The sequence below is a fragment of the Suncus etruscus genome, chromosome 1, assembly GCF_024139225.1.
Source record: "Suncus etruscus isolate mSunEtr1 chromosome 1, mSunEtr1.pri.cur, whole genome shotgun sequence".
Taxonomy (NCBI): domain Eukaryota; kingdom Metazoa; phylum Chordata; class Mammalia; order Eulipotyphla; family Soricidae; genus Suncus; species Suncus etruscus.
In genome coordinates, this window is record NC_064848.1 from 61,823,716 (window position 1) to 61,839,575 (window position 15,860).

General features: G+C 52.8%; 2 protein-coding genes across 2 annotated transcripts; one reads left to right on the forward strand and one right to left on the reverse strand.

Annotated features, from left to right (window-relative positions):
- The first annotated feature begins 154 nt into the window (after positions 1–154).
- CREB3 (cAMP responsive element binding protein 3) lies at positions 155–4,663 on the forward strand. The gene is given in 10 exon segments (XM_049773579.1): positions 155–413; positions 507–646; positions 758–902; positions 1,167–1,447; positions 2,914–3,020; positions 3,122–3,190; positions 3,746–3,830; positions 3,928–4,012; positions 4,087–4,331; positions 4,333–4,663. Coding segments are annotated over 9 exon segments (1,212 nt in total). The 5' UTR covers positions 155–413; positions 507–517; the 3' UTR covers positions 4,399–4,663.
- GBA2 (glucosylceramidase beta 2) lies at positions 4,527–14,955 on the reverse strand. The gene is made up of 17 exons (XM_049773260.1): positions 14,491–14,955; positions 11,502–11,593; positions 11,172–11,287; positions 8,953–9,171; positions 8,549–8,788; positions 8,265–8,367; positions 7,955–8,108; positions 7,740–7,865; positions 7,380–7,549; positions 7,091–7,195; positions 6,795–6,902; positions 6,428–6,579; positions 6,202–6,308; positions 5,937–6,079; positions 5,737–5,852; positions 5,294–5,485; positions 4,527–5,079 (listed from the first exon to the last, which is right to left on the reverse strand). Exons 1-17 carry the CDS (start codon positions 14,802–14,804, stop codon positions 4,819–4,821), a joined length of 2,718 nt encoding a protein of 905 aa, XP_049629217.1. The 5' UTR covers positions 14,805–14,955; the 3' UTR covers positions 4,527–4,818.
- Positions 14,956–15,860: the final 905 nt, after the last annotated feature.

The following is a 15,860-nucleotide window of genomic DNA, read 5'->3' on the forward strand; positions in this document are numbered from 1 at the left end:
TGCAGAGCCGGAGTCGCTGCGGATGCGCGCCCGGGCCGAGCGCGCTTCCCCTTCTCGGCTTGGCGCGGCTTCTTTCCGATAGCCGGGAGGCGAAGGTGGGGCCGGATGTGCAGCCCCGGGGGTGGAGGTGGGCGGGGGCGAGGCAAGCAGGCGGGCAGGCGGGCGGGCGAGCGGGACGTGGCGCCGCCTCGGGGCCCGCTTCCGTCTTGCGGGGAAACTGCATCTCCCGGGATGCCTCGTCCTTGCTTGCGTCACTTCTGTCTTGTTGGAAGCTGCGGGAGCTGCTCGGAGACTCTGGCCGGCGGGTGTGGGCTAGGGAGCGTCGGCCGGCGGCTCGGGGTGTCGGGGGGCCCAGCCCGACTGCCCTTCCTCGAGGGCCAGGGGCTTTGAGCGGTGGGACTGGGCGACGCTAGGTGAGGCGTCGTGCTTGGTTGATTGGGTGCGGGAGTGGGGCCCTGTGACAGCAGAGGGGTGAACCCCGGGGCCTCCGCCTGTCCTTTCTGTAGGGGCGTCTCAGATGGAGCTGACACTGGACCCGGGTCACCAGGACCTGCTGGACTTCCTTCTAGAGGAGAGCGGAGGTCTGGGGGCGCCGGCTGACCCGTCGGAGGAGGCTCCCCTGGACTGGGACCTTCATCTTTCGGATGTGGGTGGAGGCTGGGAGAGGCGGGGAGGAATGTGGAGGTTGGGGGCTGGATGGAGGCATCCTGACAGCACAAGGTGGTGATCGGCCTAGGCCTGTCTGGACCCTGTGCAGGTAGAGAGCAATTGGGAGGTGGAGGATTTCCTGAGCTCCTTGCTGAGTTCCACGCCCTCGGACTTTCCCTGCGACTCTAACCCTTGTTCTGTGGACCATGACCACACCTACTCTCTTCCCCGGGAACACATCTCTATAGATCTAGGTGAGCAGGGAAATGCTGGGGGTGGAGGGAGGGAGGGAGGGAGGGAGGGAGGGAGGGAGGGAGGGAGGGAGGGAGAGAGAGGGAGGGAGGGAGGGAGAGGGAGGGAGGGAGGGAGAGGGAGGGAGGGAGGGAGGGAGGGAGGGAGGGAGGGAGGGAGGGAGGGAGGGAGAGAGAGAGGAGTGTGTGTGTGTGTGTGTGTGTGTGTGTGTGTGTGTGTGTGTGTGTGAATCTGGGATTGGCCTTCATACTCCCCCCCTTTTGCAGATTGCGGGAGTGATGGGCAAGAGGGACCCTGGATAACGCCACTGCATGTGGAATCTGCAGAGGAGGTACTTTGCTGGGACGATTATTTCCACTTTGCAGTAGTACTTGGGAGGTGGCCAACGTTCCTTCCTGGCCGCTGGTTGACTGTCCCTTGCTGCCCCACTCAGCTTCCCACTTCTCCAGAATCTCCAGAGATGGCTAGGCTGATACTGACTGAGGAGGAGAAGCTGCTATTGGAGAAGGAAGGACTTACTCTGCCTGGGACGCTTCCCCTTACCAAGGTAAAACTGCTACAGTGGAACTAGTTCCCAGCTGTCACCTATACCCAAGGAGGGCAATTCTCTAAGCACAGTGAGAAATTTGGCTTGTGCAGATATTTGATACGCTGGCTGCATGAGTGGATCCAAGTTTCTATGGAGCTTACCACGTTTTGGTGTTTTCTTTAAAAAAAAAATTGCCAAATCCCAGCGCACCACTGGTGCTAGAGTCACAGGGAAGGGCAGTGTGAGATCACCTGAGGATTCATTTGAGTGGGTTCATGGAAATGCACCTTGTGCTGAGCAGTATAAAGGAAGTTCTAGAGAGATCAACCAGGCTGGACTAATATTAGAATGAAAGGATTAAAAGTCACATTAGGAACTGTGTTAAGCAAGGCATGGCAGTATCACAAGTACAGTCCTGTGACACTGTCATGAGTCCACTCTCCATGAGCAGGAAGGGTAGGAGTGTTTTTAATTACTGGAGAGTTCATGCTGAGTCAGCCAGATTGAGCAGGGCTGGAGGTGCTCAGATGGTCCTGTTTCCTTTATATTGGCCAGAGCATACCACAGGGCCCAGCCCTGACCTGAGATTCCTTGTAGATAGGATGAGCTGTTGGAAGGAGGAGTTGCTTCCAAGTGGAGGTTATGAGTTGCAATTTTGCTCAGATTTTTTTCTAAACTCTGAAGAAACATCATGTCCTTAAAATTGCTTCATTTATTTCCTCTGTCCCAGAGGTCAGATGCTGACTCAGCCCAAAGGAGAGATATTAGGAAGCAGATGCTGGCATAGGATAAGATAAATTAAAAACAAACAAACAACAACAAACAAACAAGGGGTGAGGAAGCACAAGATAGAAGTAGTCTAGCTGCACTTGCCTTGTATTGTGTGGCCCAGAATTCTATCCCTGGCTTTGTAAAGGGGGTTTAGGAGTGGGGAGGCCTAGCTGGAGTTGATAGATAGCTGAAAGGGATGGAATACATACTTTGCATGTCTGAGTTCTGTCCCTGGCACCCTTGTACCCAACACTACCAAGGTGATTCTGGTGGCCTCCAGAACTGCTAGTCTACTATTGTCAGGAGAGGCCCTTGGGCCCCTGAGGAGAAAATGATCTTGCTTATGAGAGGCCTTCGCTATTTGGTCCTCATAGCCATGATTTTTTTTTTTTCCTTCCCTTTGGAAGAAAAAAGCAGGGTTCAGGGAACTCATGCCACTCTGGTTGGTACTAAGTCAAGCAGGCTGGACAGGACAAGGCCCCAACCCAATAATTGCATGCTGCTTGGGGCCACCAGGGTCACACCTAACAGTGCTTGAGAGTCCATGGAGCACTGGGGATTGAACACTGGTCCATACACATGCAGTTTATATGCCACCATTCAGAGGGATCTCCCAAGCCCCACCGAAGGCACACAGAAGCTGTGTCCCCAGAGGGTGGAAAAGCTGTAGATGGGATTTCAGTGTTCTCATAATCCTTTTCCTCTTCTGTTAGAAGGAGGAACATCTCCTGAAGCGAGTGCGGAGGAAGATTAGAAACAAAAAATCTGCTCAAGAGAGCCGCAGGAAACGGAAGGTGTATGTGGGTGGTTTGGAGAGCAGGTAAAAAGGGGAGTGGGGCTAGGGGTAGGGGTACGGAGGTGGTTGAAGTATTGGATATTTGAAAGAACACAGCTCATACTCCATATATTATTTTCCTGTAGGGTATTGAAATACACGGCCCAGAATCTGGAACTTCAGAACAAAGTCCAGCTCCTGGAGGAGCAGAATCTGTGAGCTGCTCTCCCATAGGCCCCCTTCTTACCCCTCTTCTGTTGTGTCCTTGGCTATTTCAAACTCCTGCTCTTAACCTGATAGCTTTATTGGGTTTCTGTGGTGTGATGAATAGTCGGTTCACAAATAACTAAGGTTAAGTCAGAAAGCTTGCATAGACAAATGGCACAGAAGAGGACAGACTTCTGAGGACAGGGGGTGAGGTGGAACATTCTGGGCACAAAACACAACAGAATCCAGTCTGGCTGGAGACCAGCCACCAAAATGCTGTGTTGACTTGGGGGAAGTGCCCTAGTGATGAAGAAAGGAGGCAAGGGGGGAGACATGTGGCTGGCTGAGAGGCAGTTTAGAGCCAGAACAATGGGGGACTTTGCCCAGGACTTTAAGCCAGGGCTGTGCGAGAGGAACTGTGTGCAGAGCTAGGAGAAAATTAATCGCAAAGCAAGGACTAGAAGACCTAGTGCCCAGGTAGACAATGTGGACTTAGCTGGAGGACTAGTTTCACTGTAACGGGTGCCCAATCAGGGGCTACTCACTATTCCCCTCTCCTCTAGGTCTCTTCTGGATCAATTGAGGAAACTGCAGGCCATGGTGATTCAGGTGGCGAACAAGTCAAGCAGCAGTAGCACCTGTGTCATGGTGAGGGCTGTGATGGAAGGGGAACTCCTTTCCACAGGGGCCAGGGAGCATAGGCCATTAATTCCTAATCCTTCATCTCCTTTCCCCTCTGTCACAGGTCCTGCTGTTCTCCTTCTGTCTACTCTTCGTACCTGCCATGTACTCCTCTGACACCAGGGGGCACTTGCCAGTGGAGCCCAGAGGTGAGTGCTTGAATTTGCTTGAGGGATGAGCTGTGGGAGAAGCCAAACTTGACCCTGAGTCTTTGTCTCCTCAGTGTTGTCCCGCAGGCTTCGTGCACTGCCTAGTGAGGATGCTCGCCAGCCAGCACTGCCTGGCCTACAGGCATCAAAGGACAATTTGGACACTGTATTTCCTGCTGCTATCAACTCCTGCTGCCTCTTGTACCACTTGCTTCAGGCTCCTGGAGGCGAGCTTTCTCCAAAGTTGCCACTCCTGCACCCTTTCTCAAAGTCCCCCTGCCTGGGATGTATCCTGCCCTTGCATGCAAATCTCACAAAGCAGGAGACGATGGCTCCCTCCCCACAGCCCCATACCTGTCATCTTGCAGGACAAATTGTCAGGCTAGACATGAGCACAGTGAGGTCTTCAGCAAAAGCTGATGGCCCCCCGTCCATGACCAGATGAAAAGGAAGTGGGTAGCTTTCACTCCTGGCCCTGTCAGAAACTTGTGAGCACAAACACACCATACTTAACTTGTTTTCTGGGTTTTTTATTTATGTCCATATGTCTCTCACCCTGGTGCATGACCCTAGGGAAATCAACTGTCCTCCTTGAATATTTCATGCGATGGGGAAGAGGTGAGGGTGGGGTGAATAAATAAGTGAATCTGATGCTGGGGTCACCCTCATCTCTCTTTACTGGTGCAGTTGGCAGGGATAGAGGAAGGGCTGTGATTGTCCTGGTGGCTCAGGATTGCAGGAGACTTAGGAGGAAGGACAGGCTAGAGGCTGGGCCATTAGCATTTCCTTCCCGTAGTTTAGCGAGCTCACTCTGGCCTCAGGTTTGCCATAACTTCCTTTGGTCCAAATTCCGGCTCTGTGCTTAGTCCTGTGCCCTGTTTGGCTTTGTTTTGCTGCTGTTGCAGGGCCAGCTGCATTGACCAGATGCTCAGGGGTCGCATGTAGGCCAGAGAGCGGAACACCTGCTGCTGGCAGTATGCTTCAGGTGTCTGAAAGGCCAGACCCAGGCGTTCCCACACGGTGCGGTAACAGCCTTCTGCTGTCTGGAAGCCTTCCCAAATAAGACCCTGAAAGGAGAGATGGTGGTCATGTAATTTGGCAATTCTTGAACTTAAAGCTGGATAAAGATAGTAAGTATAGCCCTCAATGAGCTCCCTGCTAATAGGGGAACCTAAAGGCTGAAGCTTAAATGCAGTAAGAAAAGGGAAAGAGCTCTAGCTGGGGTAGGAGGTCTAGAAGAGGCTCCTCAGGAGGAAAGTGGGGAGATAGGGAGAGCGTTACCTCCTGGATCATGGTGGCTGCTAAACCGTAGACCACGCCTACCCAGACCTCGTCTGATTGCACACTGGATTTGTCTGGGGTGCCCTGAGGCAGCATGCCATTCACTGCACCCATAGCACCGCCTGCAAAAGCCTGGACGTTGAGCTCAAAGATGGTTTGAAGAGCACGGACAATGTGTGGGGTAGGAAATACCTAGAAGTCCAAGGGGAGAAACATTCTCTCACACCTGCTCCCCACCTCCAGGAAGTTCCACCTTTCTGGTTTCTTCCCATTTCTTTTTATGTTTTGAATTATGGGGCCACATCAGTGGTATGGAAGTGGGGCATGGAGTCTGGGGCAACTCCTGCTGGTGTCCAGAGACCATTAGTACAGAACTGATGGTTTTTTGCTCAGGAGGGTGATGTGGTGGGGTGAATAAACTCAGGGCCTCCTCTGTCTCTTACCTCACTGTCTCCTTCCCCTAGGCCACAGGCCCTCAGGAACCACTGCCCAGCACACTGGTCAGACATGATGCTGCATGACTGAGGCTGAGAGCTGCAGTCATAGTTGTAATAGCGACCTGGAGTAGGGGAGGGCAAATAAGGCTTTGTGCATAGCCCTGTCACTACCAGACTCCTCAGCATCCCTTAGCACCCCAGCTTACCATTCCACAGCAGTCTCTCAAAGGCCTCTTGGCCTCGGCTGAGGATGGAGGAGAATTTGTTCTTGATGTCCTGTGCCCCACACAAAGTGGCCATTTGGACCATCACAGCCACAGATGCCAACCATAGTCCTCCACAGTATGCACTGATCAGGGAAATGGTTTGGGGTCAGATGGGCAGCTCCAGCCACTCCCATGACATATAATAGCCGTAGTCCCTTGGAGCCCACTTCCCCATTGCAGGACCCTGAAAGCCCTATCCCCCAACCTGGGGCCTGTGGCAACCCATCCATCATAGGTCTGATCAGCATAGCCTCCATTCTCAATGAGCCCATCTTGGTCCTTGTCAAACTTCATTTCAGACTCCATCACGGCCTAGAGAGGGACCAAGATACTGAAGACCTAGATGCTAAGGAAAGACAACAATAGGCAGCTGGGCTCTCCCCAGCCCCCCACTGCCCTGGCACATTGGCCACTGGCTACATGGCCCTTACCAGACACACGGGCCACATGTCCATCAGGAAACCCCAGTCACCAGTCAGGTAATAGTCCCGGTAAATCTGTAGCACGAACTTCAGATTCAGGTCCTTCCAGTCGGCAGTGTCATGGATTAGATATGCATTGACCCGGAGCCACGGCTCATCATCTGGGAGGCAGTAAGTCCTTTAGTACCCATTTTCCTGCCTCAGGACCCCAAGAAATCTCTAATCCTCCATCTTAGAGCCTGCACCAACCCATCCATCATAGTTTCCCATCAGACTCAAATAAGGGAGCTCGTTTTATCTATACCCGGATAGGCAGACTGGGCAGTGTGAAATCCAAGTGAATGTGGGACTGGCTGAGAGCTGGAAGGACTTTTACCTGGGTCTCCAATGTCATGGGGGATGACGTTCTTTGTTTTCACAGGGGCTACTGCCCCACTCATCAGGTATTGTCGCTGGGTCAAATCCTCCCCGAGAGCAGCTAGAGCTGAGGGAGCAGATACACAAGTGGGGAATAGAAACAGGGAAAGGACAGGTTTGTGGGGCCCCCAGAGGAATTATTAAGTAGGATGTAGATATATTGGGGGTAGAGGATGGGGAAAAGACCACCTGAGGCACCACAAAAGCTCAGTCAGGCATGGAGGGAGGTTGGCGAGGCATGAGAAGGGCTCTCACCCATGTCATACTGCAGGCTGAGCTCTAGCTTGGGCCAGAGCATGATGAGGGCGAAGGATGCATAGAAGTGGACATCATATGTATTGTACATGCGATATTCCTGGCCTGGAGAAGAAGTAAGATGCACTGTCACCAATTTCCTGCTTCCCCAACTCACCTATATTCCCTCCCTAGTTGTCTTCTGGAATTGGTGAGGGCCACCTCACCACTCACCACCTGCCCCTCACCTGAAACCAGTGTACTTAGGAGAGAATGCCCAGTTTCACACAGGGTTTGCCAGCGGCCATACCTTCGAGGTAGCCAAATCGGCCATACTCCAGCAGGGTGGGGCGCAGCTGACACATGGCGCCCCCTAGCTCGGGGATGGAGTCCTCAGAAACTTCCAGCCATACCGTTCCCCCATCAGCCAGAAAGTACAGTTCATTGAACAATGCAGACTTGTACCAGGCAGGCAAGGACCTGGGGAGGTGGGCAGAGGGAGTGGTCCAGTGAATGCAGCCTTTCCTGGGAGGCTACTGGGATCCAGCAGAGTAGAGGGTTACCAAGTAGACCTCTAACCACCTCCCTGTGTTCTTTAGGGTATTGAGAGTAGACAGGAACCATAGTGGCCCAGGGCATGGTAGTGGCTGGGAGAGGTGTAAAGAGGCACCTGTCATCCAGTACTGGGTTCTGCCAAGCCGAGATCTTCTCTTCCCAGGCTGCATAGTGGCACAGGGCATAGTGGCTGAGGGCCGGAGCGGCATCGCCACCAGGGCCAAAGAACCTCGTATACCGCCTGGGGTACAATAGAAAGGGCTGGATGAGAACAAGGGCCCCATCTCTGGCCTAAGCATTGCCAACCCTAGTGCCTTCCCAGGCCCCTACCTGTAGTAGTCCTGGCCTTTGGAGCCAAACATGATTTTGGGCATGTCCCATGCCAGTGAGAACTCCAGGCGGCACTGACCTCGAGGTGGCAGCTTGGCTGAAGCACAAACAGCCCCCGCAATACCGACTCCTTCCTTCGAGGGGGTGCTTGGGCCTGAGGGAAGCGCAAAAGGAATGGGCATGGGGAATCCCTTCAGCCACAGAGGTCCCTCAGGGGAAACCAAGCCTTTCTTCCTCGGCCCCTCCTCCCTGGCTCCCAAGACCTAGACAACCTCTCTTCCCACCACCTCCTTATCAGAACCCCCATCACCAGTGGGGGCGTCCAGCTGTCCATCATGAAGTAGATCCTGCCACACCTGCTGCCCAGTGCCGTCAGGGTCAAAGGCTGTGACGTGGGTCACTGTGGTATCTGCCTGTTAGGGGCCAGAGATGCTGTGAGAAGTGCCACCTATGGTGCAGCCTCTGACCCATTCTGACCCATTTCATATACAAGAAACCCTTCCACTCCCAGGAAGCTGTATTGAAAGGAGAAACCAGGAATGCTTAGGGAGGGCAGGAGTTTGAGGGCCAGGGCAGAGGCAGACTCCTCCATACCGTGCATCGCGCAGCCACTGCCATGGTATAGGGATTTGGGAGGGTGGGATGGTGCAGCAGCAGCCCCTGGACAGTCTCCCCATCACGCTGCAGACAGAAGGGCTCATTCCACAGACCCCCGGGGCTGTCATCTGCTCCCCCAAGCCCATTCCGCATGGAGAACATGATGGACACATCCAGAGCTTCATCGCCTTCGTTTTCCACATCCCACACAAAGACTCCAACAGGCAAGCTGCTGTCCTGGGAGTGAAAGGTCAGACTCAGGGTCCCAGGAAGCCCCTCTAGGCTGCACTCCCTTTGTACAATGTCATGCCATGACGCCAGGCCATTGTCCACAGCCAGACTGCATGACAGGTAGCCCTGGGAAGGGAAACATGGCCAGAGTCTCAGAAGGGGAGCCTCACCTGGTAATCATGAGGCAAGATGGGGGTGATCTGGCGGCAGGTGAGGGTGACATTCTGGCCAGGAAGCTGATAGACAGTCCAGGCTCGTGGATAGAGGGCATGGTAGAATGCAAAGAATCCACACAGACCCCAGTTCCAGCTGCGCAGGACACTGGGGCGCTCCACTGAAAGGACCTGCTGGTACACAGTCTGTCCTCTCCGACGCAGGCACACTGTGAACTAGACAGAGGGCAGACAGGCTGGGAGCTGTCCCTGTCAGCCACACTATTCTGAGCTGCAGCTTCTCCTTGTCTAGTCAGCCTCGCTCAACCCCAGCCCTTTCCTCCTTGACTCATTATCCTGCTTTCCAGGGCTGGCCCCCATCATCTCATCAGAACCAATTCGTTCTTACAAATTGAGCCATGTTACTCCATGTGTAGAGTGCTTTAGTGAATCCCAGGGCCCCCAGGCTAAAGTCACAATTCTTGGTTTTCAAGGCCCATCTGGACCTGGCTTCTCCCTGGTACTATTTGTTCAAGCATTAATACTATAGTCATATTATGTACTCACTGTTGGAGCCGTAAGTAGTAAAGGGATGAAGGCGAATGCCTTGCAGGTGGTTAATCCTGGTTTGATCTCCAGCACCACATAGTCTACCCAAGCAGCCCTGTTGCCAGAACCACCAGAAGTGGGCCTTGGGCTTCCTGAATACTGCTTGAGAAGACCAAATACCAAGCAAAATGCACCACAAATACTGTTCTGTGAACACACTACATTTCCATCCGCCTCCATGTCTTTGCTCTTGCTCATTTTACACTTGGTGACCTGCTCCCCTAATTTCTTTAAGGCCAATTTCTCTCTAAACAAGGAACCCTTTCTCCATATGCCTGTACCCTCACCTCTGGAGAGTTATAATGTGCTTATTTGCATAGTCATCCTGACTGTCCATCAAGGTCCTCTTCTCCATGATGGGAAAAGAACGTGAAGTCTGCAGTGTGCCCCTATTTCTCAAGAAGGGGCCTGTTCTCCCCTATCGTTTTTGCAATGAGGCAAGCAGTCTTGTTCTCTATTCTCTCAAAGCCTAGTACCCTACAGAAACACACATGCTTCTGAGGATAGAAGTTGTAAGGGCGTTATTCTCCTGCCCTGGTTCAAACTATGCCCAATATCTTTTATGTCTGGATACTATAATCTTTGATGTTGCTAAGACAGTTGATATGACCATACGTTTTTAGCCACAGAGATGGTTCTGAAACCCAGTGCTTCCACTGACCAGTCATGTGGCCTTGGGCATGCCACTAAGGCTTTCTGGATTTACTTCCTTCATCTGTAAAATGAGCACAGAATGGCATGTGTACCTTGCAGGACTATCTTTAAATGCTAAAAATTATACAAAATCCTGGCATATACCAAGCGTTTCATAATTACTTTGACTAGAGTCATAAGTGGAAAGGCATTCCCTTTGGGACACTTGAGGGATGAGCCAGAAAGGAAGTTCTGGGCATTGGGCAGGGCTGGTAAACATGAACTGGGAAGGGCAGTCATTAACTGAACTGAAGGGTTGCTAGTCATTTCTCCTTTGAAGATGGGCTGAAAGCTGGAAGCATCCATCAGGCAGGAAGCAGGAACTTGATGAATAAGTCAACATAGGATGTCACTAGGGAGAGAGATGCTAAAAAAATAGAGCAAATGCCCCTCACAATTAATGATGAGGCATGATACAGGAATAGATGGACAAGAAGGAAAGCTTCGAACTGGGAAGGCGTGGGAGAGGGGTGTTTCCCAGGCTGATCCAGAGAGACTTCTTGAGGCCTGACCTCAGTAGAAAACCTGACCTCCAATAGAGGCCAAGCAAGTGAGGTGGGCGAGGGTTGTCTGCACATGCAGTGTGTAGACTTTTGCCTTTATTGTCCTTTCTGATCATATCAAATGTTCTTCCAACAAAAGTAAGTGACCTGGGAATATTCTGCACTCTGCTGAATGCTGGTTCAACTGAGAGATGGGAACAGTGAGGTGGGTAAGACATTATTTTCTAGAGAAGTGATACCAGTGCTATTAAATCCTCTAAGGACTGTGTGCTGTGTGTGTAATTCCTATGATACACCCCAGCACATGGCTGAGGCCACAAAAATCACCCATAGAAGACTGACTGGACTGAATCCTGGGCATCTCTAATGTACATATCTTGCACTAGATGGAGGTGATATTCTGGGACTTTTCTTTCATTTCTTGGCTCTTACTTGGTCAGCAATGACAGTTCGGTGCTGGTACACTCCAGGATTAAGCTGCCAACGACAGAACTGGCCTCTCCAGCCCCGGGTGATCGTGCCTCCCCCGATGCCACCCAAGGGACAACCTGGAGAGAGAGTCAGGACGGTTGGGGTGGCATTGTCAAAGAAAAATAAATTCTCACTTTCTCTATACTACAAAGATGAGTTCCACTGAAAACTACTATGACTTTCAAATCAGTACACAGTAACCTTAAACTTATACATTGTTATATGCCAAGAATAGCTCAACAAAGTTGGAATCAACACTTGGATGTAGGTTGGAGAATGGAAGAGGCTCACCGTAGATCTGTCTCAGGGGCACACTGTTAACGAGGTCGATGAAAGGCATCTTCTTCTCCACCTGGGTCTTCCGGTACCACCACCGGAAGTACCTGGGGAGCAAGTGGGAGTGTGAGCTCCTCTGCATCTGTGTGCATGCATCCACACATTCACAGCTGTGATTTCCCATTGAGTGTCTCCAGGACCTGTGATTACCTTTGCTTCCAAAACTTTCCTCTCCACTTCTCTCCCAATTCATGGTCCTTCAACTCCCAGAGTGGGCTTTGTTTCTCCTCAGAGGATCTTTCCAGTCTCTTCTAATTCTCTAATTCTGCCACCATGGCTTTATTTTATTACAGACTCTTTTGTCCCAGTGGTGTTTCAGGGACCATGTGGTACCAGGGATGGAACCCAGGGCTCTCATCTGCAAAGCCTGTGATTCATCTCCTTGTCTCTTAAGTCTTATGTTTAATTTAAGCCCTTAAACTGTAAGTTTTCTGATGCTATTCTTTTATAATATTCCAGTAAAACATTAAAAAATTAATATTTTCCCAATGTCATCACAGCTCTGTATCCAATGATATTTTTTCTGGGATTCCAGAGTATCACCTTTGCCCCAGACCATCTTCTTCTTTTTCTATGAATTCACTCTTGAGGCAGCTCTTCACTCCTGGGGGGACTGTGCACTTCTGATCAAGCATAACACTGGGAACCATGCCTTGGGAATGAGCCCCTCCATAGTTGATTTCCTTGTTTACAGAAAGGGGAGATTTCCTGCCCTACTTACCTCATGACCCAAAGAGCAAGTGACACGGTCTGCATTACAGCCATGCAGAGGAATATCTATATCATGTAGAAGCATTATTTTTATATCCACTATCTTAACTCCTGATCAGACTCTGTCTAGATACTTCATTGATCCTCATGTGAGTCTGACAATGACATGAACTAGTGGAGGACTCCCCCATTAGCTTCAAAGAAAGGAGCACATGAGAGGTGCAGGGACAGAAAGCAGAGGGAAAGTTTGATTAAAGAAGGAAGGCACATCTAGGGGTGGGGGGAGGGGAGACAAAGAGGTGATAGGAGGCAGGAGCTTCAGTTAGCTCTGAGGAAACTGGAGGCAGTTTCAAAGGAACAGTGGACGGAGCATGGGGTGGAGAGAACCAGGAGGGAGGAGAAATGCAAGATATGCTAAGTGGCAGAACAAAGAACCTGGCACAGTATAAGCACTTAGTAAATATTTATTGAAGGAATGACCTCGATGGCAGAGCCATCAAAACCGAGCTCTCACAGTTTTCAGGCCAAGAGAAGTCTGCTGGGATGACAATAATTGTTAAAAAAAAAAAAAAAAAAAAGCCCCCCCACCACTTCAGTTTCTTCCCTTTTAGGCCTATTTCTCCTCCTTCATGCAGTTGCTGACCTTTCCTGTTTGGCCATAACTTCATCCCTAACTTAATTTTACCATGCAGAAGTCTTCCTCATCTCACTATACTCAGACCAGGAACTCCTCCCATTCCAAGCGTCCAGTGCCGACGCCCACTTTTTTTCTGGTCTGCAGAGGCAGGCTCAGAAAGCTCAGCACAGTGTCTAAGTCTCTCTGCAGTAAGCTCACAATGTAAGCGAGGCTAAGCTGCCCAACTGCTCCAGACTTCTGTCTCCCTCTGCTGCCAACCCCATCCTGCCATGGCCCCAGTTGCCTCTCTCAGCATCTGTTCCCTAGATCCTGTTCTGACCCACGGATCTGGCCATCAAAGTTGGACTGGGTCAGTTGTAGACGCAGCCTGGAGGGATGTTTCTCTTCTGGTCCAGGCCATCCTCAGAATTAGCCAGTAAGTCAGCTGCCCAGGTGGGGCCAAGTCTATAAATGCCTTCTGCACCGACTAGGGAAGGGATAAAACTATTTGAGGCTGGCTCCTAGCCTGCATGCCTCCCTCCCCTACTCAGTGTTTACAATGTGGTCTGACTCAGGCTGACCTTGGGGGTGATGCTTTCTATCCTCTTATCTTACTCCTGGAAATAGGACTTGGCGCCTCACTTCTAGTCTGTGAACTCCCTGGGAATCTGGAGAGAGTCAGAACTCAACAGGACAAGAGCTCGGGGTGTCTGCGATTCTAGGGAGAGTGTGTGGTGGGTGGAGAGATGGAAGAGCTCCGGGGATGCCGGTGGCAGTGCCACTCAGGCCAGAGGACTTTGCTTCGGTATTGAGGCTGTGTATCTCCAAATGGAATAAGCAGCCCCTCAGATAGGATTGGGTACACAGACTGACCCGTTCCTTAGAAATAAGGCTTCACAGGGGCCAGAGTGGGCCCGGAGTGATAGCACAGCAAACAGGGTGTTTGCCTTGTACATGGCTGACCCAGCAAGGATCAGGGTTCGAACCCCGGCATCCCATAAGGTCCTTCAGCCTGCCAGGAGCGATTTCTGAGCGCAGACCCTCTAAGCACTGCTGGGTGTGCCCCCCCAAAAAAAAAACAAAATAGAAAATAAAAGGAATAAGGTTTCACATCAGAACTGATGCCGACCCAGGATGGACCAGGGTTTGATCCCCAGAATCCCTTATGGTCTCCAGGCTTGCCAGAAGCGATTTGAGTGCTGCTTGGTGTGGCCCAAAAAAAGCAAAAAGATTTCACGACAGAACTGATGGGTGCGGGGACTGCAGCCCAAAGGAGGTTCCGAGGCATGTGTACTGTATCAAACTAATCCTCCCCTTGTAGCCAGAAAGTACAGCTGATTCCAGCTGGGCTGGGAGCGGGAGCAGAAATTCCAGAGGCTGACCTCAGGCCCAGATGTTGCTACTCTCAGAACCAAAGAACAAGTCAGTAGTGGGAAATGGGGGATAATAATGAAGTGATGAGATAAACCTGGACTCAAGCTTGGGCTCACCCTCAAGAGCCCTGGGCTTAATTTAAGAACAGGGTGCAAAAAAACCCTCCACTTTTTCACGTTGTCTGTCTCGCTATGACTGGAACAAAGTGCTCTTAAGGCCCTCTAGGCAACAGGACACACTCACCTCAAGCCCATGCCCAGGTGCTTTAGCAGGTAGCTGAGCGAGACGTTGTTGGCATTAAAAGGTTTCCTTTTCTCGGTAAATTCGTGCGCCAGGCAGATGCGCCAGCCAAAAGGCGGAACCCTGTAACCCTTCGCTTGACCCTCATAGGAATCCATCAGCTGCCCCGAGTCCACCGGCTCGTTCGGGGGTGGGTCATCGGTGGGTCTCTCGCAATCCATCCCCCGCGCGGCTTCTTCGGTGTCTTCAAGACAATACGCTTCGGGATCCCCTTTGGCACATCGGGTCTGCTCCGAGGCTGGGACGCCAGTGCCCATGTTCCCTGGATCCTCCGTTCCCAAGATCTGCAGTCTCCGGGCTCCAGATCCTTTGGCTACCAGGGAGATCGCCGCCAGTGCACCCCAGAAACTGAAGAAGGCGGCTGCAGGATGCGGGCCCCGCAGGCCGAGCGCCGGGGAGTGCGGGGACGAGCGAGGAGGGCCTGCGCCGAGTGCACGCGCGGCGGCTGCAGCGGCGGCGTGGATGACAGCGATGAAGCCGCGGGGGCTCCGCCGCGGTCGTCTGCCTGGGTCCTGGACGGGAAGGTTCTGGCCTCGCCGTCATTGGGCCGCGGGGAGCAGCCAGCCCGGCCGGACCGGAGGGGAGGGCAGGAAAGGGGAGGAGCCTCAGGGGCGCCGCCCCCGGGACCCGCCCTGCAGCTCGCGCCCAGGCTCCCTGTGGGCCACGGCAGCCAACCACCAGGGCCCTGGGCGCCGGGTCCCCACCGTCCCCACCGCGCAGCGAGCGGTTCCGGCCCGAGAGAGCCGTGGGAAGGTGACCGAGGCGGCGGGGGCAGCAGAGCCCTTTCCGGCGCGACTCTTCGGGCACTTCCGGGCGGAAGTGGCTCCGGGGGCGGGTCCGAGGCGGAAGGCCCGCCCCCAGAGGCGGAAGTCCCGCCCCGCCGCCACGCACCTGGCCGGGTCCCGGAGGGAGGCCAGGTAAAGAAAGGGGTGTGGCGGCGACCCAGACCCCCGATTTCGATCCAGCAATCCCGGGCTCTGAGCGCTCTGAGGCAATGGCCTGGTGCTGGAGTCGTGAGGGAAGCGGTTAGGGGGGCGGACGCCGAGGCCGGCCTGGGGGTGCCTAGGAAGAACACGGCGCGGCGAGAGGATGGGCCCGGGTTGGAGTGATCTGGGACTCCAGAAAGATGCACCGGTGTCCCGCACCCCGGTTGATTTCGAGCTAAACTAGCTGTCACCGCCATCGCCCACTCACTTCTCCACAGCCCACGGCCACGCCTCCTGCGTATACGCCTGCCTGGACACGACTCGACCTGGGTGCTGACCTCTGTTTTTGTTTTTTGTTTTGGGGTCACACGGGCAGCGCTCAGGGGT

Bases quoted from the DNA above. Each gene is read 5' to 3' on its own strand.
- GBA2 (XM_049773260.1), bottom strand. From the start codon at position 14,804: ATGGGCACTGGCGTCCCAGCCTCGGAGCAGACCCGATGTGCCAAAGGG. The intron at 8,109-8,264 runs GTGATGGGGGTT...CGCTTCCCTCAG, and splicing joins ACAGCTGGACGCCCCCACTG to GCCCAAGCACCCCCTCGAAG. The intron at 5,853-5,936 runs GTAAGCTGGGGT...CCCCTACTCCAG, and splicing joins TGAGAGACTGCTGTGGAATG to GTCGCTATTACAACTATGAC.